Source organism: Myxine glutinosa, chromosome 2, assembly GCF_964187855.1.
Source record: "Myxine glutinosa chromosome 2, kmMyxGlut1.1, whole genome shotgun sequence".
Lineage (NCBI taxonomy): Eukaryota > Metazoa > Chordata > Myxini > Myxiniformes > Myxinidae > Myxine > Myxine glutinosa.
In genome coordinates this window covers 107,453,399-107,475,549 of record NC_136262.1, presented here as the reverse complement: position 1 = coordinate 107,475,549, position 22,151 = coordinate 107,453,399, and the positions used below count along the sequence as shown (strand labels likewise).

The 22,151-nt window shown below is 49.3% G+C and overlaps 1 protein-coding gene across 3 annotated transcripts; it reads left to right on the top strand.

The window, feature by feature from the left end:
- The first annotated feature begins 1,143 nt into the window (after positions 1 to 1,143).
- LOC137417801 (uncharacterized) lies at positions 1,144 to 21,458 on the top strand. Of its 3 annotated transcripts, none has more exons than XM_078772763.1 (4): positions 1,290 to 1,473; positions 6,559 to 6,744; positions 19,425 to 19,593; positions 20,537 to 21,458. In XM_078772763.1, exons 1-3 carry the CDS (start codon positions 1,456 to 1,458, stop codon positions 19,566 to 19,568), a joined length of 348 nt encoding a protein of 115 aa, XP_078628889.1. In that variant the 5' UTR covers positions 1,290 to 1,455; the 3' UTR covers positions 19,569 to 19,593; positions 20,537 to 21,458. The 3 variants fall into 3 exon arrangements, 2 of the variants coding, with proteins under 2 accessions (XP_078628889.1, XP_078628890.1); XM_078772764.1 differs by having other exon boundaries at positions 1,313 to 1,473; positions 20,541 to 21,458; XR_013622538.1 differs by lacking the exon at positions 19,425 to 19,593 and having other exon boundaries at positions 1,144 to 1,473.
- Positions 21,459 to 22,151: the final 693 nt, after the last annotated feature.

The window sequence follows — 22,151 nt, the reverse complement described above, 5'->3', positions numbered from 1 at the left end:
TTCCAGTGGCTTGATTTGATAACAGCGTCATGGCCGAATTTGAACACAATGCGCTGGAAATCAGCCAGGGAGACCCTGCAGCGTGTGCAGCTCTTGGTCTGCGGGGATTACTTGATGGACGTGATCGACGAACATTGAAACATTGACGTTTCGGAAATTCAGTGGTGACGGCAAATTTTGAGGTGCCGGGACTTGCAGAAATGTGTTAGCCGTGACGCGTCGCCAGGTGTACTTTCACGGCAAGTTTAAACTTGACACAACCATTGGAGTTCCCCTACAATGAGTGATAAATGAAATATGCACATTTTACCCTGATGAATAAAAGATACGCCCATTTTACTGCACACATACACACATATACACACACACACACACACACACACACACACACACACACACACACACACACACACACACATATACACATACACACACATACACACATACACACATACACACACACACACATACATATACACACATATACACATACACACACACACATACACACACACACACACACACACACACACACACACATATACATATACACACATATACACATACACACACACACACATACACACACACACACATACATATACACACATATACACATACACACACACACATACACACACACACACACATATACACACCGCCTCTTATTTTTATGGAAGTTTGTATGTTGTTTCAGTGTTATTCTTTGTAACGAGTCTTTTTGAGAATTTTCTGTTTTTTTTTTCGAAGTCACATGGTTTGTGATTGTATTTCAGGTGAATATTATTTATTTGTGTGCAGGTAATCAATTAAATGAGGAGAATAAAAAACGTACTTTGTTAATATAACTTCTTCAACTCTCAATGGAAATAAGCCAGAGAGACAGATTCTTCACTCAACCTCAAGCAACCTGTTCTCCAGGTGTAGCAATCATGTTGAAACTGATCCCAAAAATATTGTTTGGTAAGAAAATATTCCCCCTCCTTGTGAAGGTTTAATCGAGCACTGCAGGTCAGAACAATCTTTTAAAAACAAATTCGCTGAAAAAGGATGCAGATTTATCATTTTTAAACGTTAAAATTCACTAATTCAATCACAATAAATATAAAATATTTTGAGAGGGGATTCATTAATCCTTCCCCTGGGATGGAAATGTACAGTGCAGGACCACAGATAAAACAGGGCAAGTCCCAGAGGCAGGGAAATCCCCTCCTCCTCCCCCACAGGAAAGTCCCAGAGGCAGGGAAATCCCTTCCTCCTCCCCCACAGGAAAGTCCCAGAGGCAGGGAAATCCCCTCCTCCCTCCTCCCCGTTCCCTATCCCTCTATTATATCCCCTCGTCAACCAGTTACTCTCCAAATCCCGTGGAGTTCTCCCACTCCCACCTTGAACTTCAACGTTGGATGCATTGTTCGTGACTTGTTGGACAACCCGGACTTCGTTCCCAAACCAAAAATGTTCTCCTCACCCATGGTAAGTTTACCCAATCGATAAAAAAAAAATCAATAAGTTGTTAAACTCATGTTAATCTCTTCTTTTCTTTATTCCTCGACATTAAACCTCCTCACAGTTTAGACCTTTTAAAACCAAAACAAGGATTCCTTTTTATTTTTATTTCTATCGTGGATTCCATCATTTATTTATTTTTTATCGCGGATTTATGCGAATCAATGATGAGATCACCTGGTTTGACCACATTCCCTCCAAAACCGTCTCTCGCAATCCTGGTGTGTGTCGTGTGTTCCATGACCAATGAGCTTATCGAATGCTCACCAAGTGGTTTCACTTCCGTTTAACTCCTCATGTAAACACTCCAACGTTTGTAATTACGTGGTGGTGAGGTGTTTCAAATTTCGTGGTGGTGAGGTGTTTTATATTATGTGGTTACGTGTTTTTAATTTTGTGGTGGTGAGGTGTTTTTAATTACGTGGTGGTGAGGTATTTTAATTTTGTGGTGGTGAGGTGTTTTTAATTACGTGGTGGTGAGGTGTTTCGAATTACGTGGTGGTGAGGTGTTTTGAATTACGTGGTGGTGAGGTGTTTCGAATTTCGTGGTGGTGAGGTGTTTTTAATTTTGTGGTGGTTAGGTGTTTTTAATTTTGTGGTGGTGAGGTGTTTCGAATTTCGTGGTGGTGAGGTGTTTTTAATTTTGTGGTGGTGAGCTGTTTTGAATTATGTGGTGGTGATGTGTTTCAAATTTCATGGTGGTGAGGTGTTTTTAATTACGTGGTGGTGAGGTGTTTTTAATTATGTGGTGGTGAGGATGTTTTGATTTTGTGGTGGTGAGGTGTTTTTAATTATGTGGTGGTGAGGTGTTTTGAATTATGTGGTGGTGAGGAGTTTCGAATTTCATGGTGGTGAGGTGTTTTTAATTTTGTGGTGGTGAGGTGTTTTTAATTTTGTAGTGGTGAGGTGTTTTAATTTTGTGGTGGTGAGGTGTTTTAATTATTTGGTGGTGAGGTATTTTAATTTTGTGGTGGTGAGGTGTTTTTAATGATGAGGTGGTGAGGTGTATTTAATTATGTGGTGGTGAGGTGTTTTAATTTTGTGGTGTTGAGGTGTTTTTAATTACGCGGTGGTGAGATGCTTTTAATTATGTGGTGGTGAGGTGTTTTAATTATGTGGTGGTGAGGTGTTTTGATTTTGTGGTGGTGAGGTGTTTTTAATTATGTGCTGGAGAGGTGTTTTAATTTTGTGGTAGTGAGGTGTTTTAATTATGTGGTGGTGAGGTGTTTTTAATTATGTGGTGGTGGGGTGTTTTTTATTATGTGGTGGTGAGGTGTTTTAATTTTGTTGTGGTGAGGTGTTTTTAATTATGTGGTGGTGAGGTGTTTTTAATTATGTGGTGGTGAGGTGTTTTTAATTACGTGGTGGTTTAATTTTGTGGTGGTGAGGTGTTTTTAATTACGTGGTGGTGAGGTGTATTTAATTATGTGGTGGTGAGGTGTTTTAATTTTGTGGTGGTGAGGTGTTTTTAATGATGTGGTGGTGAAGTGTTTTAAGTTATGTGGTGGTGAGGTGTTTTTAATTACATGGTGGTGGTGTGTTTTTAATTATGTGGTGGTGAGGTGTTTTAATTTTGTGGTGGTGAGGTGTTTTAATTATGCGATGGTGAGGTGTTTTTAATTTTGTTGTGGTGAGGTGTTTTTAATTATGTGGTGGTGAAGTGTTTTAAATTATGTGGTGGTGAGGTGTTTTTAATTACGCGGTGGTGAGGTGTTTTTAATTATGTGGTGGTGAGGTGTTTTTAATTATGTGGTGGTGAGGTGTTTTTAATTATGCGGTGGTGAGGTGCTTTTAATTATGCGGTGGTGACGTGTTTTTAATTATGTGGTGGTGAGGTGTTTTTAATTAGGTGGTGGTGAGGTGTTTTTAATTATGTGGTGGTGAGGTGTTTTTAATTAGATGGTGGTGAGGTGTTTTTAATTACATGGTGGTGAAGTGTTTTAAATGATGTGGTGGTGAGGTGTTTTAAATTATTTGGTGGTGAGGTGTTTTTAATTACGTGGTGGTGCGGTGTTTTTAATTACGTGGTGGTGAGGTGTTTTTAATTATGTGGTGGTGAGGTGTTTTTAATTAAGTGGTGGTGAGGTGTTTTGAATTACGTGGTGGTGAGGTGTTTTTAATTATGTGGTGGTGAGGTGTTTTGAATTACGTGGTGGTGAGGTGTTTTGAATTTCGTGGTGGTGAGGTGTTCTGCTGGAGGGCCGCCCATTCACGGCTTTCGTCGACCACAAGCCCCTTGTGTTCGCGATGGCCAAGGTCGCCGAGCCATGGTCGGCACGGCAGCAGCGTCACCTCTCTGCCGTGTCCGAGTGTACGACGGACATCCGTCACATGGTGGGTAAAGACAACCCGGTGGCGGATTGCCTTTCCCGGTCCGTCGCGCACGCGGTCCACCTCGGGATCGACTATGCCCGGATGGCGGAGGACCAGACCGCCGACCCCGGCGTCCGGGCTTTGCGGACCGCCGTCACGGGCCTCCGTGTCACCGAGGTGCTGTTCGACGCCGCGGGCGCGGCCCTCCTGTGCGACGTCTCCCTCGGCCGGCCTCGCCCCATCGTGCCTACTGGTTGGCAGCGCCCAGTGTTCGACGCCATCCACGGCCTGTCCCACCCGGGCACGAAGGCCTCCCAGAAGCTCGTCGCGGCGAAGTTCGTCTGGCATGGCCTCAGGAAGGATGTCCGCGACTGGGCCAGGACGTACCTCGCGTGCCAGCGCGCAAAGGTCCACCGCCACACCCAGGCCCCTTTGGCCCCGTTTGCGGTGCCCGAGCGTCAGTTCGACCACGTGCACGTCGACCTGGTGGGGCCTCTGCCCCCCTCGCGGGGGTTGACCCACCTCCTCACCATGGTGGACCGCACCACATGGTGGCTGGAGGCCGTCCCATTGGCGGCGGCGTCTGCGGCTGATGTGGCGCAAGCCTTCATCGCCACTTGGGTTACCTGGTTCGGTGCCCCCTCGGACATCTCGTCCGACCGCCGACCCCAGTTCACCTCGGAGCTCTGGGCCGCGGCGGCGCAAGGGCTCGGCGTGAAACTACACCGCACCACGGCCTACCACCCCCAGGCCAATGGCCTGTGCGAGCGCTTTCATCGCTCGATGAAGGCCACGCTCTGGGCCAGCCTCCGCGACGGCAGCTGGGCCGACGGGCTCCCCTGGGTTCTGCTGGGCCTCAGGACGGCGCCCAAGGACGACCTGCGCATGTCCTCGGCGGAGCTGGTCTTCGGGCAACCACTGCGGGTACCGGGCGAATTTATCCCCGACTCCACGGCTCCTTGGTCCGCGGCGCAACAGCGCTCCGCCCTTCAGGAGACCGCCCGGAGGTTCGCCCCGGTGCCGACGGCACACCACGGTTGCCCGTCTTCCCACGTCGCCCCGGAGCTTCGCACGACGGAGTACGTCTTCGTCCGGCACGACGCCCACCGGGCACCGCTACAGCCCCCGTACGACGGCCCCTTCCACGTGCTGGAGACCGGGGACAAATATTTCACCATCGACATCGGCGGTGCCCCGGATCGCATCTCCAACTGCTCTCCTCAAATTCACCAACGACCTTCTCCTCTCCTCTGACGCTGGCAACCTCAACATTCTCATCCTCCTCGACCTCAGCGCCGCCTTTGACACCATCAATCACACCATCCTCCTCACCCGACTTGAAACTACCTTTAACATTACCGGCACTGCCCTCTCTTGGATCAAATCATACCTCTCTGACAGACGCCAGTTCATCTCCATCAATAACTGCAAATCCCCCACTGCCCCCCTCCCCCAAGGTGTCCCCCAAGGTTCAGTTCTTGGCCCCCTCCTCTTCATCCTGTACCTGTCCCCCCTTGGTCACTTAATCCGCCGTCATGGTCTCCAATTCCACTGCTTCGCCGATGGCATCCAGCTTTTCATCTCCACCAAGTCCATCTCCACCGCCACCCACTCTATCCTGACAAACTGCATCACTGAAATAAAATCCTGGCTTCAAATCAACTTCCTCAAACTTAACTATGATAAATCTGAAATAATCATCATTGGCCCAAAAACGCTCACCAAGTCCACCCATAACTTTGCCCTCAACATCGACGGTTTCCCAGTATCCACCTCCCCTCACATCTGGAATCTTGGCATCATCTTTGACCAAACCCTTTCCTTAGACAAATACACTAAACAGATCACAAAGTCAGCCTTCTTTCACCTGAAAAACATCGCCCGTCTCCGCTCATCCCTCTCCTCCACGGCTGCAGAAACCCTCATCCACGCCTTCATCACCTCCCGTCTGGACTACTGCAACAGCCTCCTTTATGGTTCACCCTCAATAATCATCAATAAACTCCAATACATTCAGAACTCCGCTGCCCGTCTACTCACCCATTCCCGGACCCGTGACCACATCACCCCCGTCCTTTACAAGCTTCACTGGCTCCCCATCCCCCAGAGAATCCAGTACAAAATCCTCCTCTTGACCTACAAAGCCCTCCATAACCTGGCCCCATCCTACCTGGCTGACCTCCTCTCCTGACACAGTCCCACCCGCAACCTCTGCTCTGCTGGTACCAACCTCCTGACCGCCCCCCCCCCCCCCCCATCCGGACCAAATTCAGATCCCGGGGGGACAGGGCCTTCTCCATCGCTGCTCCCATCCTCTGGAACTCACTACCTCACACCATCAGAGACTCCTCCTCACTCACCACATTCAAAACATCACTCAAGACCCACCTGTTCAACACTGCATTCAACATTTAACCCACAGCATTTAACCCCTGACTATCTCTTATCCTTCTCCTTCCTTTTGCTTTGATTATTTACCTGTTGATTTTTGTCTTTTTGCACTTGTTTTTTGTACTCTGTCAAAGCGTCTCTGGGCTTCTTGAAAAGCGCTATATAAAATAAATGTATTATTATTATTATTATTATTATTATTATGTAATAATGTGGGTGGAGGCATATCGGTCGATGTCGTGACGTCGAAAAGTATCATTCTAGTTTTCTCTTGCTTCACATTTGAATGTGAACATTATATACACATTTATAGCACCAGATGCGTAACGATTTGTTTTTACCATGCAGGGCATTGGCAAATCATGGTTGAAGGCTATGTTGAAGCAGCTTGATGATGCTTCTGACAAGACCTCCACTGACAAGACCTCCACTGACAAGACCTCCACTGACAAGACCTCCACTGACAAGACCTCCACTGACAAGACCTCCACTGACGAGAAATCTTCTGACAAGGAATCTTCTGACAAGGAATCAGTATGTAACATGTTCACCCATATTCTAGAAAACAAGTACAGTATAAACATAACCTTTTCTCTACATTTTTATGTTCCTTTATCAATTCCTGTTCATTGTCATTATTTTGTCCATTCTCTCACGAGATCTCAGGAAGTATAAATGCCTGCATTAGTCTAGTTTTCACTGCATTGCAAAGTTTTATTTTTTACTTGTATAACTCCACAATAACATCTGTACTTAGTGTTACCTGATTTCCAATGAAGTTGTTCCATAGTACTTATCTATAATAGTGTGTGTGTGTGTGTGTGTGTGTGTGTGTGTGTGTGTGTGTGTGTGTGTGTGTGTGTGTGTGTGTGTGTGTGTGTGTGTGTGTGTGTGTGTGTGTGTGTGTGTGTGTGTGTGGTGACCCGAATCTGTGCTTGAATACCAAGGCAACTCAGGAATGAAAACTGGGTGTTGGGGTAAATTTAAACACTCCTTTTGAAAATAATTTATTTAATTAAAATAAATACCGGCTTTAATCCTGGTCAGCCCATCTTCATCTCGCAGGGGCTTTTTGTTTCGGCCTAGTGCAAAATACCTTGCCTTGGAACAGGTTGTAACAGTTTCTATACTATCGAACTTCATACCTACGAATCGCTGATCTTTCAGTCTTTCAGTTTTTCAGTGTGTGGATCTTTCCGTGTTCTGGGCCCTGTGCTTCTTCTGGTCTTCATCAATGATCTCTCCCACTCTCTGGCAAATCCTCTCTATCTCTTTGCTAATGACTACACTCTCTGCCGCTCCATTCCTCATCCCTCAGATCGGCAGTCTGCAGCCTCCTCACACTCTGCAGACCTGGACAAAATCACAGACTGGGCAAACAAGTGGAACATGTCTTTCAATCCTGACAAATCTCACTCTTACAATGTCTCTCCGAAAAGACCGACTGGAAAACCCTCCCATCTACTTTCTGAACAATCCTCTTGAAGAAGTTCTGTCACTCAAGCTTTTGGGTCTCACTATCTACAATGATCTTTCCTGGGAAAACCACATTTCCAAGCTGGCCTCCAAAACCAGTCGCCGTCTCGGTATCCTCCGTTGTGCAAAGTTTTTTTCTGGGCACTTCTGAGCTCTTCACCACGTACAAAGCTTTTGTTACATGCTCCTCCCCAAACCCCGGTCACGGTGTACCTCCGAGCCCCGAGAGGAGTCACGGCAGAAAGATGTGTTATTCTGTGTGTCAAAGATCAATGGTGAAACCACACCAATTGTTACCAACAAACAAGTATTGTATTAAGGTCACACAAGAATAACAACACAATAACAATATTAATCAATTGTACAACCAATATATCATTCCTATGATGGTACCATCAGTTTCGTACAATATAACTGACTGTTCTCCAAGTGAGCGAAAATAACATTCCCAATGTCTCTGTCCCGGCTTCAAGCCAAAGTCGATCCATGCTCCAGTGATGGTCAGAACGATGTCGTATCGAGACCAAAATCCCGTTCGGTTGACAGTCACACTGCCAAATATGGGCAAAGGTACCCTAAAAAGGCGACTGGGAAATCACACCTTCGGGTATGGACTGTTCAACAGCTCCCACACGGCAAACCGCAAATTCCCACTCAAAATCCACATTACACATGCAAACCAGGTTAACGTCTGGATGCGGTGAAATGGTTGAAGCGAGGTGAAAAGCCTGGAGTGATGCGAAATCGGGTGCGAGGCAAAATGACCAACGGGCCCGTACTCGAGGCGTAACGGCACTCCAATGATTCTCTTCGGAATCAACCGCAAAACCTGACACGCAGGTTTATCTGTCACAGCGATAACCATTCTGTCACAGGAATCCCTTTCACAGGAAACCCAAAGTTCACTCGTGACCCCTGTTCGCCAACGTTTGCTCAAGACATCGAAGCAGCTCGGCTTCTTCTCGACCTCACTTGCTCCGCCTCCTCTTCCTCTTCTTCGTCGGGTTTTCGATCCGGTTTCCGGTTTCTTTTAAAACATTAATTTTTTTAACCTTTTGAAAACAGATATCCTCATTTCACTTAAACGATAACAATAATAGTACATGGAACCAAAAATGTTTACAGTGGATGAGAACCACAACGGAAGTGATGAATCTGTAACACTTTCATCCGCAGCTCAATGGAATACTGCTCTCCCCTCTGGGCCGGTTCCTTCACTCCTTCATGCCACTTTTTTCCTGCCTCTGGAACAAACTCCCTCACTCTCTTCAATCCCACTCCTCCCGCCAGGTCTTTAAAACAGCTGTTCACCTCTTATCTTCCCCCATCCAAAACCATGATCTTTTCTACCCCCGTTAAAACACCCAAAATCCACCTCTTTAAATCCCCCAACTTCTTTCCTGAAATTCCTAGAAGTGTTCATTTGCTTTATACCATGTACCCCTCCCTCCTCCCCCCAAGCCCTCTCCATCCCACAGATATCCCGATGCACCTGTTCTCTACCATTGTACTTGTGTGCTTCCCCCTCTCTCTATTTCACAACTCTCTCTCCCCCCTCTCTCTCTCTCTCTCTCTCTCTCTCCCCCCTCCCTCTCTCTCCCCCCTCCCTCTCTCTCCTCCCTCGCTCTCTTTCCTCTCTCTTTCTCTCTCTCTCTCTCTCTCTCTCTCTCTATCTCTCTCTCTCTCTCTCTCCCCTCTCTCTGTTTCACAACTCTCTCTTTCGTCTCTCTCCTCCCCTCTCTCTATTTCACAACTCTCTCCCACCCCTCTCTACCTCTCTTTCCTCTCTCTGTCTCTCCCGCCCCTCTCTCTCTCTCCCGCTCCTCTCTCTCTCCCGCCCCTCTCTCTCTCCCACCCCTCTCCCTCTCCCACCCCTCTCCCTCTCTCTTTCACAACTCCTTCTCACCCACCACTCTCTCTCTCACCCCTCTCTCCCCGCCTCTCTCCATTTCACAACTCTCTCCCACCCCTCTCTTTCATTTCTCTTTCTCTCTTTCTCTTTCTCTTTCTCTCTCTCTCTCCCGCCCCTCTCTCTCGCCCCTCTCTCTCTCTCCCGCCCCTCTCTCTCTCTCTCCCGCCCCTCTCTCTCTCTCTCCCGCCCCTCTCTCTCTCTCTCCCGCCCCTCTCTCTCTCTCCCTCCCGCCCCTCTCTCTCTCTCCCGCCCCTCTCTCTCTCTCCCTCCCGCCCCTCTCTCTCTCTCCCGCCCCTCTCTCTCTCCCACCCCTCTCTCTCTCTCTCCCACCCCTCTCCCTCTCCCACCCCTCTCTCTCTTTCACAACTCCTTCTCACCCACCACTCACTCTCTCACCCCTCTCTCTCCCACCCCTCTCTTCCACCTCTCTCTCTCCCACCCCTCTCTCTCCCACCCCTCTCCCTCTCCCACCCCTCTCTATTTCACAACTCCTTCTCACCCACCACTCACTCTCTCACCCCTCTCTCTCCCACCCCTCTCTCTCTCACCCCTCTCCCTCCCACCCCTCTCTCTCTCACCCCTCTCTCTCTCACCCCCCTCTCTCACTCCTCTCTCTCTCACCCCTCTCTCTCCCACCCCTCTCTCCCACCCCTCTCTCTCTCCCACCCCTCTCTCTCTCCCACCCCTTTCTCTCCCACCCCTCTCCCTCCCACCCCTCTCTCTCTCACCCCTCTCTCTCACCCCTCTCTCTCACCCCTCTCTCTCTCACCCCTCTCTCTCTCACCCCTCTCTCTCTCACCCCTCTCTCTCACTCCTCTCTCCCACCCCTCTCTCTCTCCCACCCCTCTCTCCCTCTCCCACCCCTCTCTCTCTATCACAACTCCTTCTCACCCACCACTCACTCTCTCACCCCTCTCTCTCCCACCCCTCTCTTCCACCTCTCTCTCTCCCACCCCTCTCTCTTCCACCTCTCTCTCTCCCACCCCTCTCTCTCCCACCCCTCTCTCTCCCACCCCTCTCCCTCTCCCACCCCTCTCTATTTCACAACTCCTTCTCTCCCACCACTCTCTCTCCCATGCCTCTCTCTCCCACGCCTCTCTCTCCCACCCCTCTCTCTCTCTCACCCCTCTCCCTCCCACCCCTCTCTCTCACCTCTCTCTCACCCCTCTCTCTCCCACCCCTCTCTCTCTCCCACCCCTCTCTCTCTCCCACCCCTCTCTCTCTCCCACCCCTCTCTCTCCCACCCCTCTCTCTCTCACCCCCTCTCTCTCCCACCCCTCTCTCTCTCACCCCTCTCCCTCCCACCCCTCTCTCTCACCCCTCTCTCTCACCCCTCTCTCTCTCACCCCTCTCTCTCCCACCCCTCTCTCTCCCACCCCTCTCTCTCCCACCCCTCTCTCTCCCACCCCTCTCTCACACCTCTCTCTCTCACCCCTCTCTCTCTCCCACCCCTCTCTCTCCCCCACCCCTCTCCCTCTCCCACCCCTCTCTCTTTCACAACACCTTCTCACCCACCAATCACTCTCTCACCCCTCTCTCCCCCACCCCTCTCTTCCACCTCTCTCTCTCCCACCCCTCTCCCTCTCCCACCCCTCTCTATTTCACAACTCCTTCTCTCCCGCCCCTCTCTCTCTCTCCCGCCCCTCTCTCTCCCTCCCGCCCCTCTCTCTCTCTCCCACCCCTCTCTCTCTCTCTCCCACCCCTCTCCCTCTCCCACCCCTCTCTCTCTTTCACAACTCCTTCTCACCCACCACTCACTCTCTCACCCCTCTCTCTCCCACCCCTCTCTTCCACCTCTCTCTCTCCCACCCCTCTCTCTCCCACCCCTCTCCCTCTCCCACCCCTCTCTATTTCACAACTCCTTCTCACCCACCACTCACTCTCTCACCCCTCTCTCTCCCACCCCTCTCTCTCTCACCCCTCTCCCTCCCACTCCTCTCTCTCTCACCCGTCTCTCTCACCCCTCTCTCTCTCACCCCTCTCTCTCTCACTCCTCTCTCTCTCACCCCTCTCTCTCCCACCCCTCTCTCCCACCCCTCTCTCTCTCCCACCCCTCTCTCTCTCCCACCCCTTTCTCTCCCACCCCTCTCCCTCCCACCCCTCTCTCTCTCACCCCTCTCTCTCACCCCTCTCTCTCACCCCTCTCTCTCTCACCCCTCTCTCTCTCACCCCTCTCTCTCTCACCCCTCTCTCCCACCCCTCTCTCTCTCCCACCCCTCTCTCCCTCTCCCTCTCCCACCCCTCTCTCTCTAACACAACTCCTTCTCACCCACCACTCACTCTCTCACCCCTCTCTCTCCCACCCCTCTCTTCCACCTCTCTCTCTCCCACCCCTCTCTCTTCCACCTCTCTCTCTCCCACCCCTCTCTCTCCCACCCCTCTCTCTCCCACCCCTCTCTCTCTCACCCCTCTCTCTCCCACCCCTCTCCCTCTCCCACCCCTCTCTATTTCACAACTCCTTCTCTCCCACCACTCTCTCTCCCATGCCTCTCTCTCCCACGCCTCTCTCTCCCACCCCTCTCTCTCTCTCTCACCCCTCTCCCTCCCACCCCTCTCTCTCACTCCTCTCTCTCTCACTCCTCTCTCTCTCACCCCTCTCTCTCCCACCCCTCTCTCTCTCCCACCCCTCTCTCTCCCACCCCTCTCTCTCTCTCCCACCCCTCTCTCTCCCACCCCTCTCTCTCTCACCCCCTCTCTCTCCCACCCCTCTCTCTCTCACCCCTCTCCCTCCCACCCCTCTCTCTCACCCCTCTCTCTCTCACCCCTCTCTCTCTCACCCCTCTCTCTCTCACCCCTCTCTCTCTCACCCCTCTCTCTCCCACCCCTCTCTCTCCCACCCCTCTCTTCCACCTCTCTCTCCCACCCCTCTCTCTTCCACCTCTCTCTCTCCCACCCCTCTCTCTCCCACCCCTCTCTCTCTCTCACCCCTCTCTCTCCCACCCCTCTCCCTCTCCCACCCCTCTCTATTTCACAACTCCTTCTCTCCCACCACTCTCTCTCCCATGCCTCTCTCTCCCACGCCTCTCTCTCCCACCCCTCTCTCTCTCTCACCCCTCTCCCTCCCACCCCTCTCTCTCACCTCTCTCTCACCCCTCTCTCTCTCACCCCTCTCTCTCTCACTCCTCTCTCTCTCACCCCTCTCTCTCCCACCCCTCTCTCTCTCTCCCACCCCTCTCTCTCTCCCACCCCTCTCTCTCCCACCCCTCTCTCTCTCCCACCCCTCTCTCTCTCACCCCCTCTCTCTCCCACCCCTCTCTCTCTCACCCCTCTCCCTCCCACCCCTCTCTCTCACCCCTCTCCCTCCCACCCCTCTCTCTCACCCCTCTCTCTCACCCCTCTCTCTCTCACCCCTCTCTCTCTCTCACCCCCCTCTCTCTCTCACCCCTCTCTCTCCCACCCCTCTCTCTCCCACCCCTCTCTCTCCCACCCCTCTCTCACACCTCTCTCTCTCACCCCTCTCTCTCTCCCACCCCTCTCTCTCCCCCACCCCTCTCCCTCTCCCACCCCTCTCTCTTTCACAACACCTTCTCACCCACCAATCACTCTCTCACCCCTCTCTCCCCCACCCCTCTCTTCCACCTCTCTCTCTCCCACCCCTCTCCCTCTCCCACCCCTCTCTCTCTCTTTCACAACTCCTTCTCTCCCACCACTCTCTCTCCCACGCCTCTCTCTCTCTCACCCCCCTCTCTCTCTCACCCGTCTCTCTCTCCCACCCCTCTCTCCCACTCCTCTCTCTACCACCCCTCTCTCTCCCACCCCTCTCTCTCTCTCACCCCTCTCTCTCCCACCCCTCTCTCTCCCACCCCTCTCCCTCCCACCCCTCTCTCTCTCTCACCCCTCTCTCTCCCACCCCTCTCCCTCTCCCACCCATCTCCCTCTCCCACTCCTTCTCTCCCACTCCTTCTCTCCCACCACTCTCTCTCCCACGCCTCTCTCTCCCACCCCTATCTCTCCCACCCCTCTCTCTCTCACCCCCCTCTCTCTCTCATCCTCTCTCTCCCACTTCTGACTAACTTTCCTGAAAATGTCTGCTGCTCTTCTTCTGCTCCAATCGGCTCATCTGATCATGTGCTTGTTAAAGTGGACATCTCTCTGACCATTCTCAGAGAGCCTCCTCAGCGTCGACGAGTCTGGCATTTCACTCAGGCCAACTGGCACGGTCTTCAAGCAGCCATCAATCATCTGGACTGCTCTCCCATCTCCACCGCCTCTGACATCAACTCATCCTGGGAATTCTTTCAAAGTAAATTGCTCTCTCTCATTTATTTCATTTATCCCAACTCGTCTTCAGTTGTCATACCCTTCCTCCCGTCCATGGTACACGGAATCATGTGGTGAGGCTGTTGCCCAGAAACAACTTGCTTTCGTCTCCTGGAAAGCAAATCCAACGGAAGGAAATCTCATTTCCTTTCACAAAGCCTGAAACAAGTCTGTGTCCACCCTCAGGAGAGCCAGGAAACAATATCTCAACGTTCTCAAGACCGAACTCTCTTAACTGTCTCCCTCTTCCAAATCCTGGTGGCGTCTGGTCAAATCTGTTTCTGGTGTTTGTTCCCCCTCCATCCCCTCCCTCACCTCAAACGGCTTAACGGCTGACTCCGCACGTGAAAAAGCTGAATGCCTCAACTCTGTGTTTGCCTCTAAATCCTGTGCCTCAATCCCATCCCTCACTGTACCCAGTCGTACCCAGCTGCTCCTGGGCTCTGTGTCCTTTCCTCCTGACAAGGTGGAAAAGTTTCTGTCAACCCTCGACTCTGATTCTGCAACTGGTCCTGACGGCATCAGCCCACTGGTCCTAAAATCATGTTCTTCCGCTCTTTCACTCCCTCTTTGTGTTCTCTTCACCCTCTCTTTTGCTCAAGGTCATCTGCCATCTGCTTGGAAATGAGCCAACATCACCGCTTTGCACGAAAAAGGTGCAAAAACAGATCCTAGCAACTACAGACCAATCAGCCTTCTCCCAATTATCAGCAAAGTCATGGAATCCATCATTGCTTCAGATATGAAATCTTTCCTCTTCTCCAATGGCTTGATCTCTGACCATCAATTTGGTTTCAGACCTGGTCACTCTACTCTGAACATGCTGCTTCTGCTTTCTCAACAATGGATGGAGGTCCTCAACGCCAAACAGGAAATTAGAGCAGTCTCCCTTGACATTTCACGTGCCTTCGATACGGTCTGTCACCCCGCTCTGCTCACCAAACTCTCCTCCTTTGGTATCCATGGAAATCTTCACGCATGGCTGGCGGACTTCCTCGCTAGTTGTAGTCAACGTGTGGCCCTGAATGGGTTTCTCTCATCTCCTCCTCCTGTTCAGGCTGGAGTTCCCCAAGGCAGTGTTCTGGGCCCTGTGCTTTTTCTGGTCTTCATCAATGATCTCTCTGACTCTCTGGAAAATCCTCTCTATCTCTTTGCTGATGACTCCACTCTCTGCCGCTCCATACCTCATCCCTCAGATCGGCAGTCTGCAGCCTCCTCACTCTCTGAAGACCTGGACAAAATCACAGACTGGTCAAACAAGTGGAACATGTCTTTCAATCCTGACAAATCTCACACTCTTACAATGTCTCTCCGAAAAGATCGACTGGACAACCCTCCCATCCACTTTCTCAACAATCCTCTCCAAGAAGTTCTGTTGCTCAAGCTTTTGGGTCTCACTATCTGCCATGATCTTTCTTGGGAAAACCACATTTCCAAGCTGGCCTCCAAAGCCAGTCGGCGACTGGGCATCCTCCATCGTGCGAAGTCCTTCCTAGGCACACCTGAGCTCCTCACCACATACAAGGCTTTCATCCGCAGCTCAATGGAATACTGTTCTCCCCTATGGGCTGGTGATCCTGCCTCACACCTAGCTCGGCTTCACGCTGTTGAAACCAAAGCTTTCAGAATCATTGGAATCTCCCCCGATGAAGCTATCTCTGAGGGCCTTTCACTCACACCGCAGGCAGGTAGGTGGTCTTTCTGTCTGCTACCGACTCCTCTCCGGCCATGCTCCCCCAGCTCTCTCTGTGCTCTGTCCCCCAAATATTCCTACAGGTCGCACAAGATTTGCCAGCAACCCTCTGATGGTTAAACTGCCGAAATCTCGGCTCTCTGCTCACATTCACTCTTTCATTCCTCTTTTCTCCCGCCTCTGGAACAAACTCCCACACTCCCTTCAATCCCACTACTCCCTCCAGGTCTTTAAAACAGCTGTTCACCACCATCTCTTATCTTCCCCCATCCAAAACCTTGATCTTTTCTACCCCCACTCATTCACCCCAGATCCACCTTGTTTGAAATTCCAACTTCTTTCCTGGAAGTCCTGACAGTGTCCATATGTTTTATACCTCTCCCAACCCCCCTCCCCTTCCCATGCCTCCCCCCCCAAAGCCCTCTCCCTCCCACAGATCTCTCGATGTCTCCATGTCTCTCGGTCCCTGCTCTCAAATGTTGTGTTTGTGTCCTTCCCCCTCTCTCCTCATCTTGTCTACCGCTCCCGATGTTATTTGTTTTATGTGTCGGTTTGTCTTTCCGTGTGATTAATGTTCGCTCTTTCACGAGCCACGATCTTGTATACAAAAAAAGAAAGAAAAAAAAAGGTCTTTGTCCGAGGTCACTGAGTCCGATCGGTGCAGCTGTGCAGCGATCGGTGCAGCCGTTTTGTGCGGCACCCGGGAAAACAACATCGTCACAATGAGGACAATGAATGTTATGCGAACGCGAATGTTATGCGTGAGTCCAAACCTGAGAATGCTGGAGATTAAAGCTGGAATTGAGAAAACTAAATAGCCTATTTTACTCCTGGAGATCCCAGGATTATCCACCCAAAATATCTTTGAGATCGGTTCAGCAGTTTTTACGGTACCTTCGAACAGACAGACAGACATTTGGTGAATTATAGTAAGATAAAAGAAAGTTTTTGTTTGTTTGTTTGTTTGTCTGTCTGTTTGTCTGCACACGCTAATCTCCTGAACGGTGAAAGATAGGAGGAAACCTCTGCAACAAAAAATGTCGGGACGGGCCCTGGAAAGGTTATAGGCTAGGTGGCGAGGCCGGTCGAGGCCACATTGGCCGGGCTGGGCCCATTTCACAATTAAAAGCTGAGCTGAATTATAGTAGTCAATCTGCTATGGCCGCGAGTAAAAGCTGAATTATAGTAGAAAATTCATTCAAAAAGAACCAAAAATGTTGGGACGGGCCTCGGGAAGGTTATAGGCTAGGTGGCGAGGCCGGTCGAGGCCGCATTGGCCAGGCTGGGCCCATTTCGCAATTAAAAGCTGAGCTGAATTATAGTAGTCAATCTTCTACGGCCGCGAGTAAAAGCTGAATTATAGCGATAAGACCGATGTCCAGAAGATTAAATTCATTCAAAAAGAACCCGGGCAACGTGGGTGCATTCAGCTAGTTTAATATAATTTTTTATAATAAACATTACAATATCATATTAACAATAATTGTAAACATTAACATTAATAATAATAATACATTTATTTTATATAGCGCTTTTCAAGAAGCCCAAAGACGCTTTGACAGAGTACAAAAAACAAGTGCAAAGAGACAAAAATCAACAGGTAAATAATCAAAGCAAGAGGAAGGAGAAGAGATAGTCAGGGGTTAAATGCTGTGGGTTAAATGTTGAATGCAGTGTTGAATAGGTGGGTCTTGAGTGATGCTTTGAATGTGGTGAGTGAGGAGGAGTCTCTGATGGTGTGAGGTAGTGAGTTCCAGAGGGTGGGAGCAGCGATGGAGAAGGCCCTGTCCCCCCAGGATTTGAATTTGGTCCGCATGGGGGTGGGGGGGGGGGGGGGTCAGGAGGTTGGTACCAGCAGAGCGGAGGTTGCGGGTGGGAGTGTGTCTGGAGAGGAGGTCAGCCAGGTAGGGTGGGGCCAGGTTATGGAGGGCTTTGTCGGTCAAGAGGAGGATTTTGTACCGGATTCTCTGGGGGATGGGGAGCCAGTGAAGCTTGTAAAGGACGGGGGTGATGTGGTCATGGGTCCGGGAATGGTTGAGTAGACGGGCAGCAGAGTTCTGAATGTATTGGAGTTTATTGATGATTATTGAGGGTGAACCAAAGGGGAGGCTGTTGCAGTAGTCCAGACGTGAGTGATGAAGGCGTGGATGACGGTTTCTGCAGCCGTGGAGGAGAGGGATGGACGGAGACAGGCGATGTTTTTCAGGTGAAAGAAGGCTGTCTTTGTGATCTGTTTAGTGTATTTGTCGAAGGAGAGGGTTTGGTCAAAGATGATGCCAAGATTCCAGATGTGAGGGGAGGTGCATACTGGGAAACCGTCGAATGGTGAGGGCAAAGTTATGGGTGGATTTGGTGAGCGTTTTTGGGCCAATGATGATTATTTCAGATTTATCATAGTTAAGTTTGAGGAAGTTGATTTGAAGCCAGGATTTTATTTCAGTGATGCAGTTTGTCAGGATAGAGTGGGTGGCGGTGGAGATGGACTTGGTGGAGATGAAAAGCTGGATGTCATCGGCGAAGCAGTGGAATTGGAGACCATGACGGCGGATTAAGTGACCAAGGGGGGACAGGTACAGGATGAAGAGGAGGGGGCCAAGAACTGAACCTTGGGGGAGGGGAGCGGCGGGGGATTTGCAGTTATTGATGGAGATGAACTGGCGTCTGTCGGAGAGGTATGATTTGATCCAAGAGAGGGCAGTGCCGGTAATGTCAAAGGTGGTTTCAAGTCGGGTGAGGAGGATGGTGTGATTAATGGTGTCAAAGGTGGCGCTGAGGTCAAGGAGGATGAGAATGTTGAGGTTGCCAGCGTCAAAGGAGAGGAGAAGGTCGTTGGTGATTTTGAGGAGAGCAGTTTCAGTACTGTGGTTGGAGCGGCATCCGGATTGGAATGTTTCATACAGGTTATTGGCAGAGAGGTGATGTTTAAGTTGAGTGGCTACAGCGCGTTCCAAAACTTTTGACAGAAAGGGTAGGTTGGAGATGGGTCTGAAGTTGTTTAGGGTGTCAGGGTTGAGTCCAGGTTTTTTCAGAATGGGGGTAACAGCAGCAATTTTGAGGGATGGTGGGACGATGCCTGTAGACAGGGAGGAGTTTATTGTTGCAGTGATAAGTGGAGAGAGAGCAGGAAGGGAGGCCTTGACAAAGCTGGAGGGGATGGGGTCAAGAGTGCAGGTGGCAGTTTTCATTCCTATGAGGAGTTCAGAGAGGTCAGTAGGAGAGACTGGGGAGAACTGAGACAGGGGTTGGCAGGATAAGGGGGGCAGGTGGTTTGAGGGGGAGCGGGTGCGATGGTGGTTAAGATGTTGTAGATGTTGTCAATTTTGCTTTGGAAGAATGAAAGGCAGGAGATGCAGTTGTCTACTGTGAATGACTGGGTGGTGGTGTCCAGGGGGCTGAGGAGTTTGTTTATTGTCGAGAAGAGTGCTTTTGGGTTTCCAGAGCCAGAGTGGATAATTTGAGAGTAGTAGGCGGAGCGGGCGCGGGAGAGGGCATCTTTGTAGTGCTGTAGGTGGTCCTTGTAGGCTTGGGAGTGAATTGTGAGACCTGTTTTATTGCGGAGTCTTTCAAGTTTGGCGAGCACGAGTTTTCATCAGGCGGAGTTCAGGGGTAAACCAGGGAGCAGAATGGGTGAAAGAAACTGTTTTGGTTTTTATAGGCGCAAGCTGGTCAAGGCAGGAGGAGATGTGGTTGTAGTAGTCAGTGAGATCAGATTAACAACAGTATTATTTGTTAATATTAATTTGTGCAACAGTATTAACTTATTTATTAAACAACTATTAAGAACGCTCATTGATCAGGGTAAAATGATTGTGGTTGACTTCAGGTAAAGACAATTCCAGAGCTTGAAAAATGGCTTCGGTTTCTGTCCTCCAGGGTTCGAGTGACAAGACATCCACCATCCTCTTCGGCTTTGTTGTTGGAACGTTGTGTGTGGTTGCCATGGTTGCCGTGGTTGCTCCTGGGGTTGTTGCGGTTCTCCTGGCTGCGGCTCGCCTGGTTGAGGCTTTGAGGAAATAGGCTAAAGTGCCTTGACTTTTATAAGGTATGGCTTCACGGACTGTAATCCAAGCACATTTAGAATCAATGTAGGATTAATAATGTAAGGGGATAAAAATAACAAAGGATTCGTTGAGCTACCATAGTTGAAATGAGGCCCAAAGTAAAACCCACTTTACCCTGATACTACAATTATAAAAACGATACAAAAATAAAGGGCACAAGCGGAAACAAACGTTTGAAGACAAACCAAGAAAACGCAGACAACTATGATCTAGAACTTGATATTTTAAAGTTTTCCAAGTTCTTGGGTGGGGGTGAAAAAGGTGGGGGGATGGAGAAAGAAAGGTCTTGCTCTTCCATGGGCCTTGCTCCTGTTAAGAAAAAAAGAGAAAGAAATAAAAAAAATTCACAAATTTTATGCCTATTTTAATTTTTATCTCGAGTTTGTAAGAGTGATGAATTACGTACACTGAATCTTCACAATAAACAATGAACTTTGTTTTTACCCCCGTCTGTCTGTTTGCCCGTTTGTGAACAAAATATCTCAAAAGGTTGCGGATGGATTCGGACAAAATTTGGCAGAGATGTAGCGAATGTGACAAGGACGAAATGATTAGATTTTGGTGAAGATCCGGATTCGGATCCGGCTAGTAGAATTTTTCAAGTGATTCTTCACTATTGGAAGAAAGGGCCAAAAACGATACATAGCAGGACATCTCAAGAAGTTATAGATGGATTTGGACGAAACTTGGTGGACAGGTTGTGTGTGTGACAAGGAAGAATCGATTCAAATTCGGTGAAGATCCGGATCCAGCTAGTATAATTTTAAAGTGATTCTTCACTATTGAGTGATATGGCCAACCAGGTGGAGGTATGCTGTCTACTGAGTGCTGTTCTCGTTTAAACTGTGCTTGTTCTCAGCATGTGATCATATGTTTTCCTCATATTTAGAATGTCCGTTTAACTGATTTTGCATGTGTCGACAGGCAGTGCTGGGACGTGTGCTGTTCGGGAAGATGGATGGGTGCAGTTTTTGTTTTGATGGAGGTGGCATCATGTTTAAAATCAAATAATATCTTTGTGGCAATGATCCTTAGGGGTTAATAAAACTTCTCAGTATAGTTCAGTTTTCATCATTAATGCTTGTTTAATTAATTAATTAATAAAGATTCTTCACATAATAAATTTTGAGGTTAGGTATGCGTCACCAGAACATGGAAAGATGTTTGTTTTCCCTCCCCTACAATTGCTCCATCCCCCACATCGAACCTCTGGCTGTGTTTTTATGTTAGTTTCCTCTGTTTGAATCTCCCCTCGAAACATCCACACAGGAGCCTTGCATTCAGGACAGGGGAGAATGTGTGTCAAATATGAATTGGAAAAACCGTCAATGAACTTCACCACCGGAGGCTTGTTGGCTGATCTCGTGTGATTTACAGTTAATGGTGGCCCTCCAGGAGAGATGTTAACACCTGAGATCGCCAGAGCAAAAAGCTTTTAAGAACGCTGCAACCAAGCAGAGGGTTTCACTGAGTGTTGCCTGATTCAAGAGCTGTTACACGGAAATCAGCTGCCAAAACACCAATATAGGCTCCATAACACCGGCATAGTCTTCACATCCACTGGTTTGAAAACAACCTTCTGACATTGTGCATTTCCTTGTACTGTATTTGTCGCATGAATAAAAGAGACATAAAATGTTGAGGAATTTGCAGTTGGTTCACTTGAATTGTTTCAAGGGCACATATCAAGTAGGGGTTAATTAGTTTGTTAATTATGTGATTTATATTCCTTGTGATTGCTTTGAAATGATTACTGCTTTTGTGTGATTGCTCTTCTTCTTTACTTACTTCTCCCATGCTTTTTGCTTTTTGGTAATAAATATACCTGGTCTGGGGTTGAATTATGCTGCTTTTGGTTGCCTCGTTTGATGGTTTAGGCTGGTTGTCGTGTAGCTTGGATAACCTATTAACCGGCTCAGACTGCGCTCGTGGTCATTGGTTGCTCAACCAGATCAAAAAGGTGAAGTTTCGATATTTGAGTTGAAAGATGACTAGGATTATGAACTATCCAATATGTTTATAAGAGCCACACAGTACATAACAATGGCAACACCATGTTCACTCGAACCGGATGTGTTCTACTACTTCACGGTCAAACAAAATAATGCCAATTGCATTGCATCTGGAGCACACACAAACATCTCTCCACCCTTCCAAAATATATAAATTAAGAATATAACACAGGACTTTCGTAATATAGGGGTCTAGAGAAGATTTCTATATTTGTTAGGGTCGGCGAGTTATGCAAGTAGTTAAATTGTACGTCAATGTGAACTTTGTTCTTAAAGCATGCAAGGAAATGTGCAAAGAACTTCGGCCAAGCAGTCAACCATCTGTGAGATGACCCAGTGACCTCCAAGGATGTGAACGCGGAGTTGGAATGTATCCCACCATTAGTGGGACTTGGGGAGGGATTTTTATCAGTTCTTTGTGTCCTCCGTAATGATAAACAGATGGACTTTGGTGCCACAAAGTCTGGAGTCCACCAAGCCCTGTGTTGACCTCTGAATTCCAACCGACCAATATCAAAGCAGCAGAG

What these genes read in the sequence shown, in the direction of transcription:
- LOC137417801 (XM_078772763.1), top strand. An exon ending in AATCTTCTGACAAGGAATCA is followed by an intron (nt 6,745 to 19,424) that starts GTATGTAACATG and finishes TCTGTCCTCCAG; the next exon opens with GGTTCGAGTGACAAGACATC.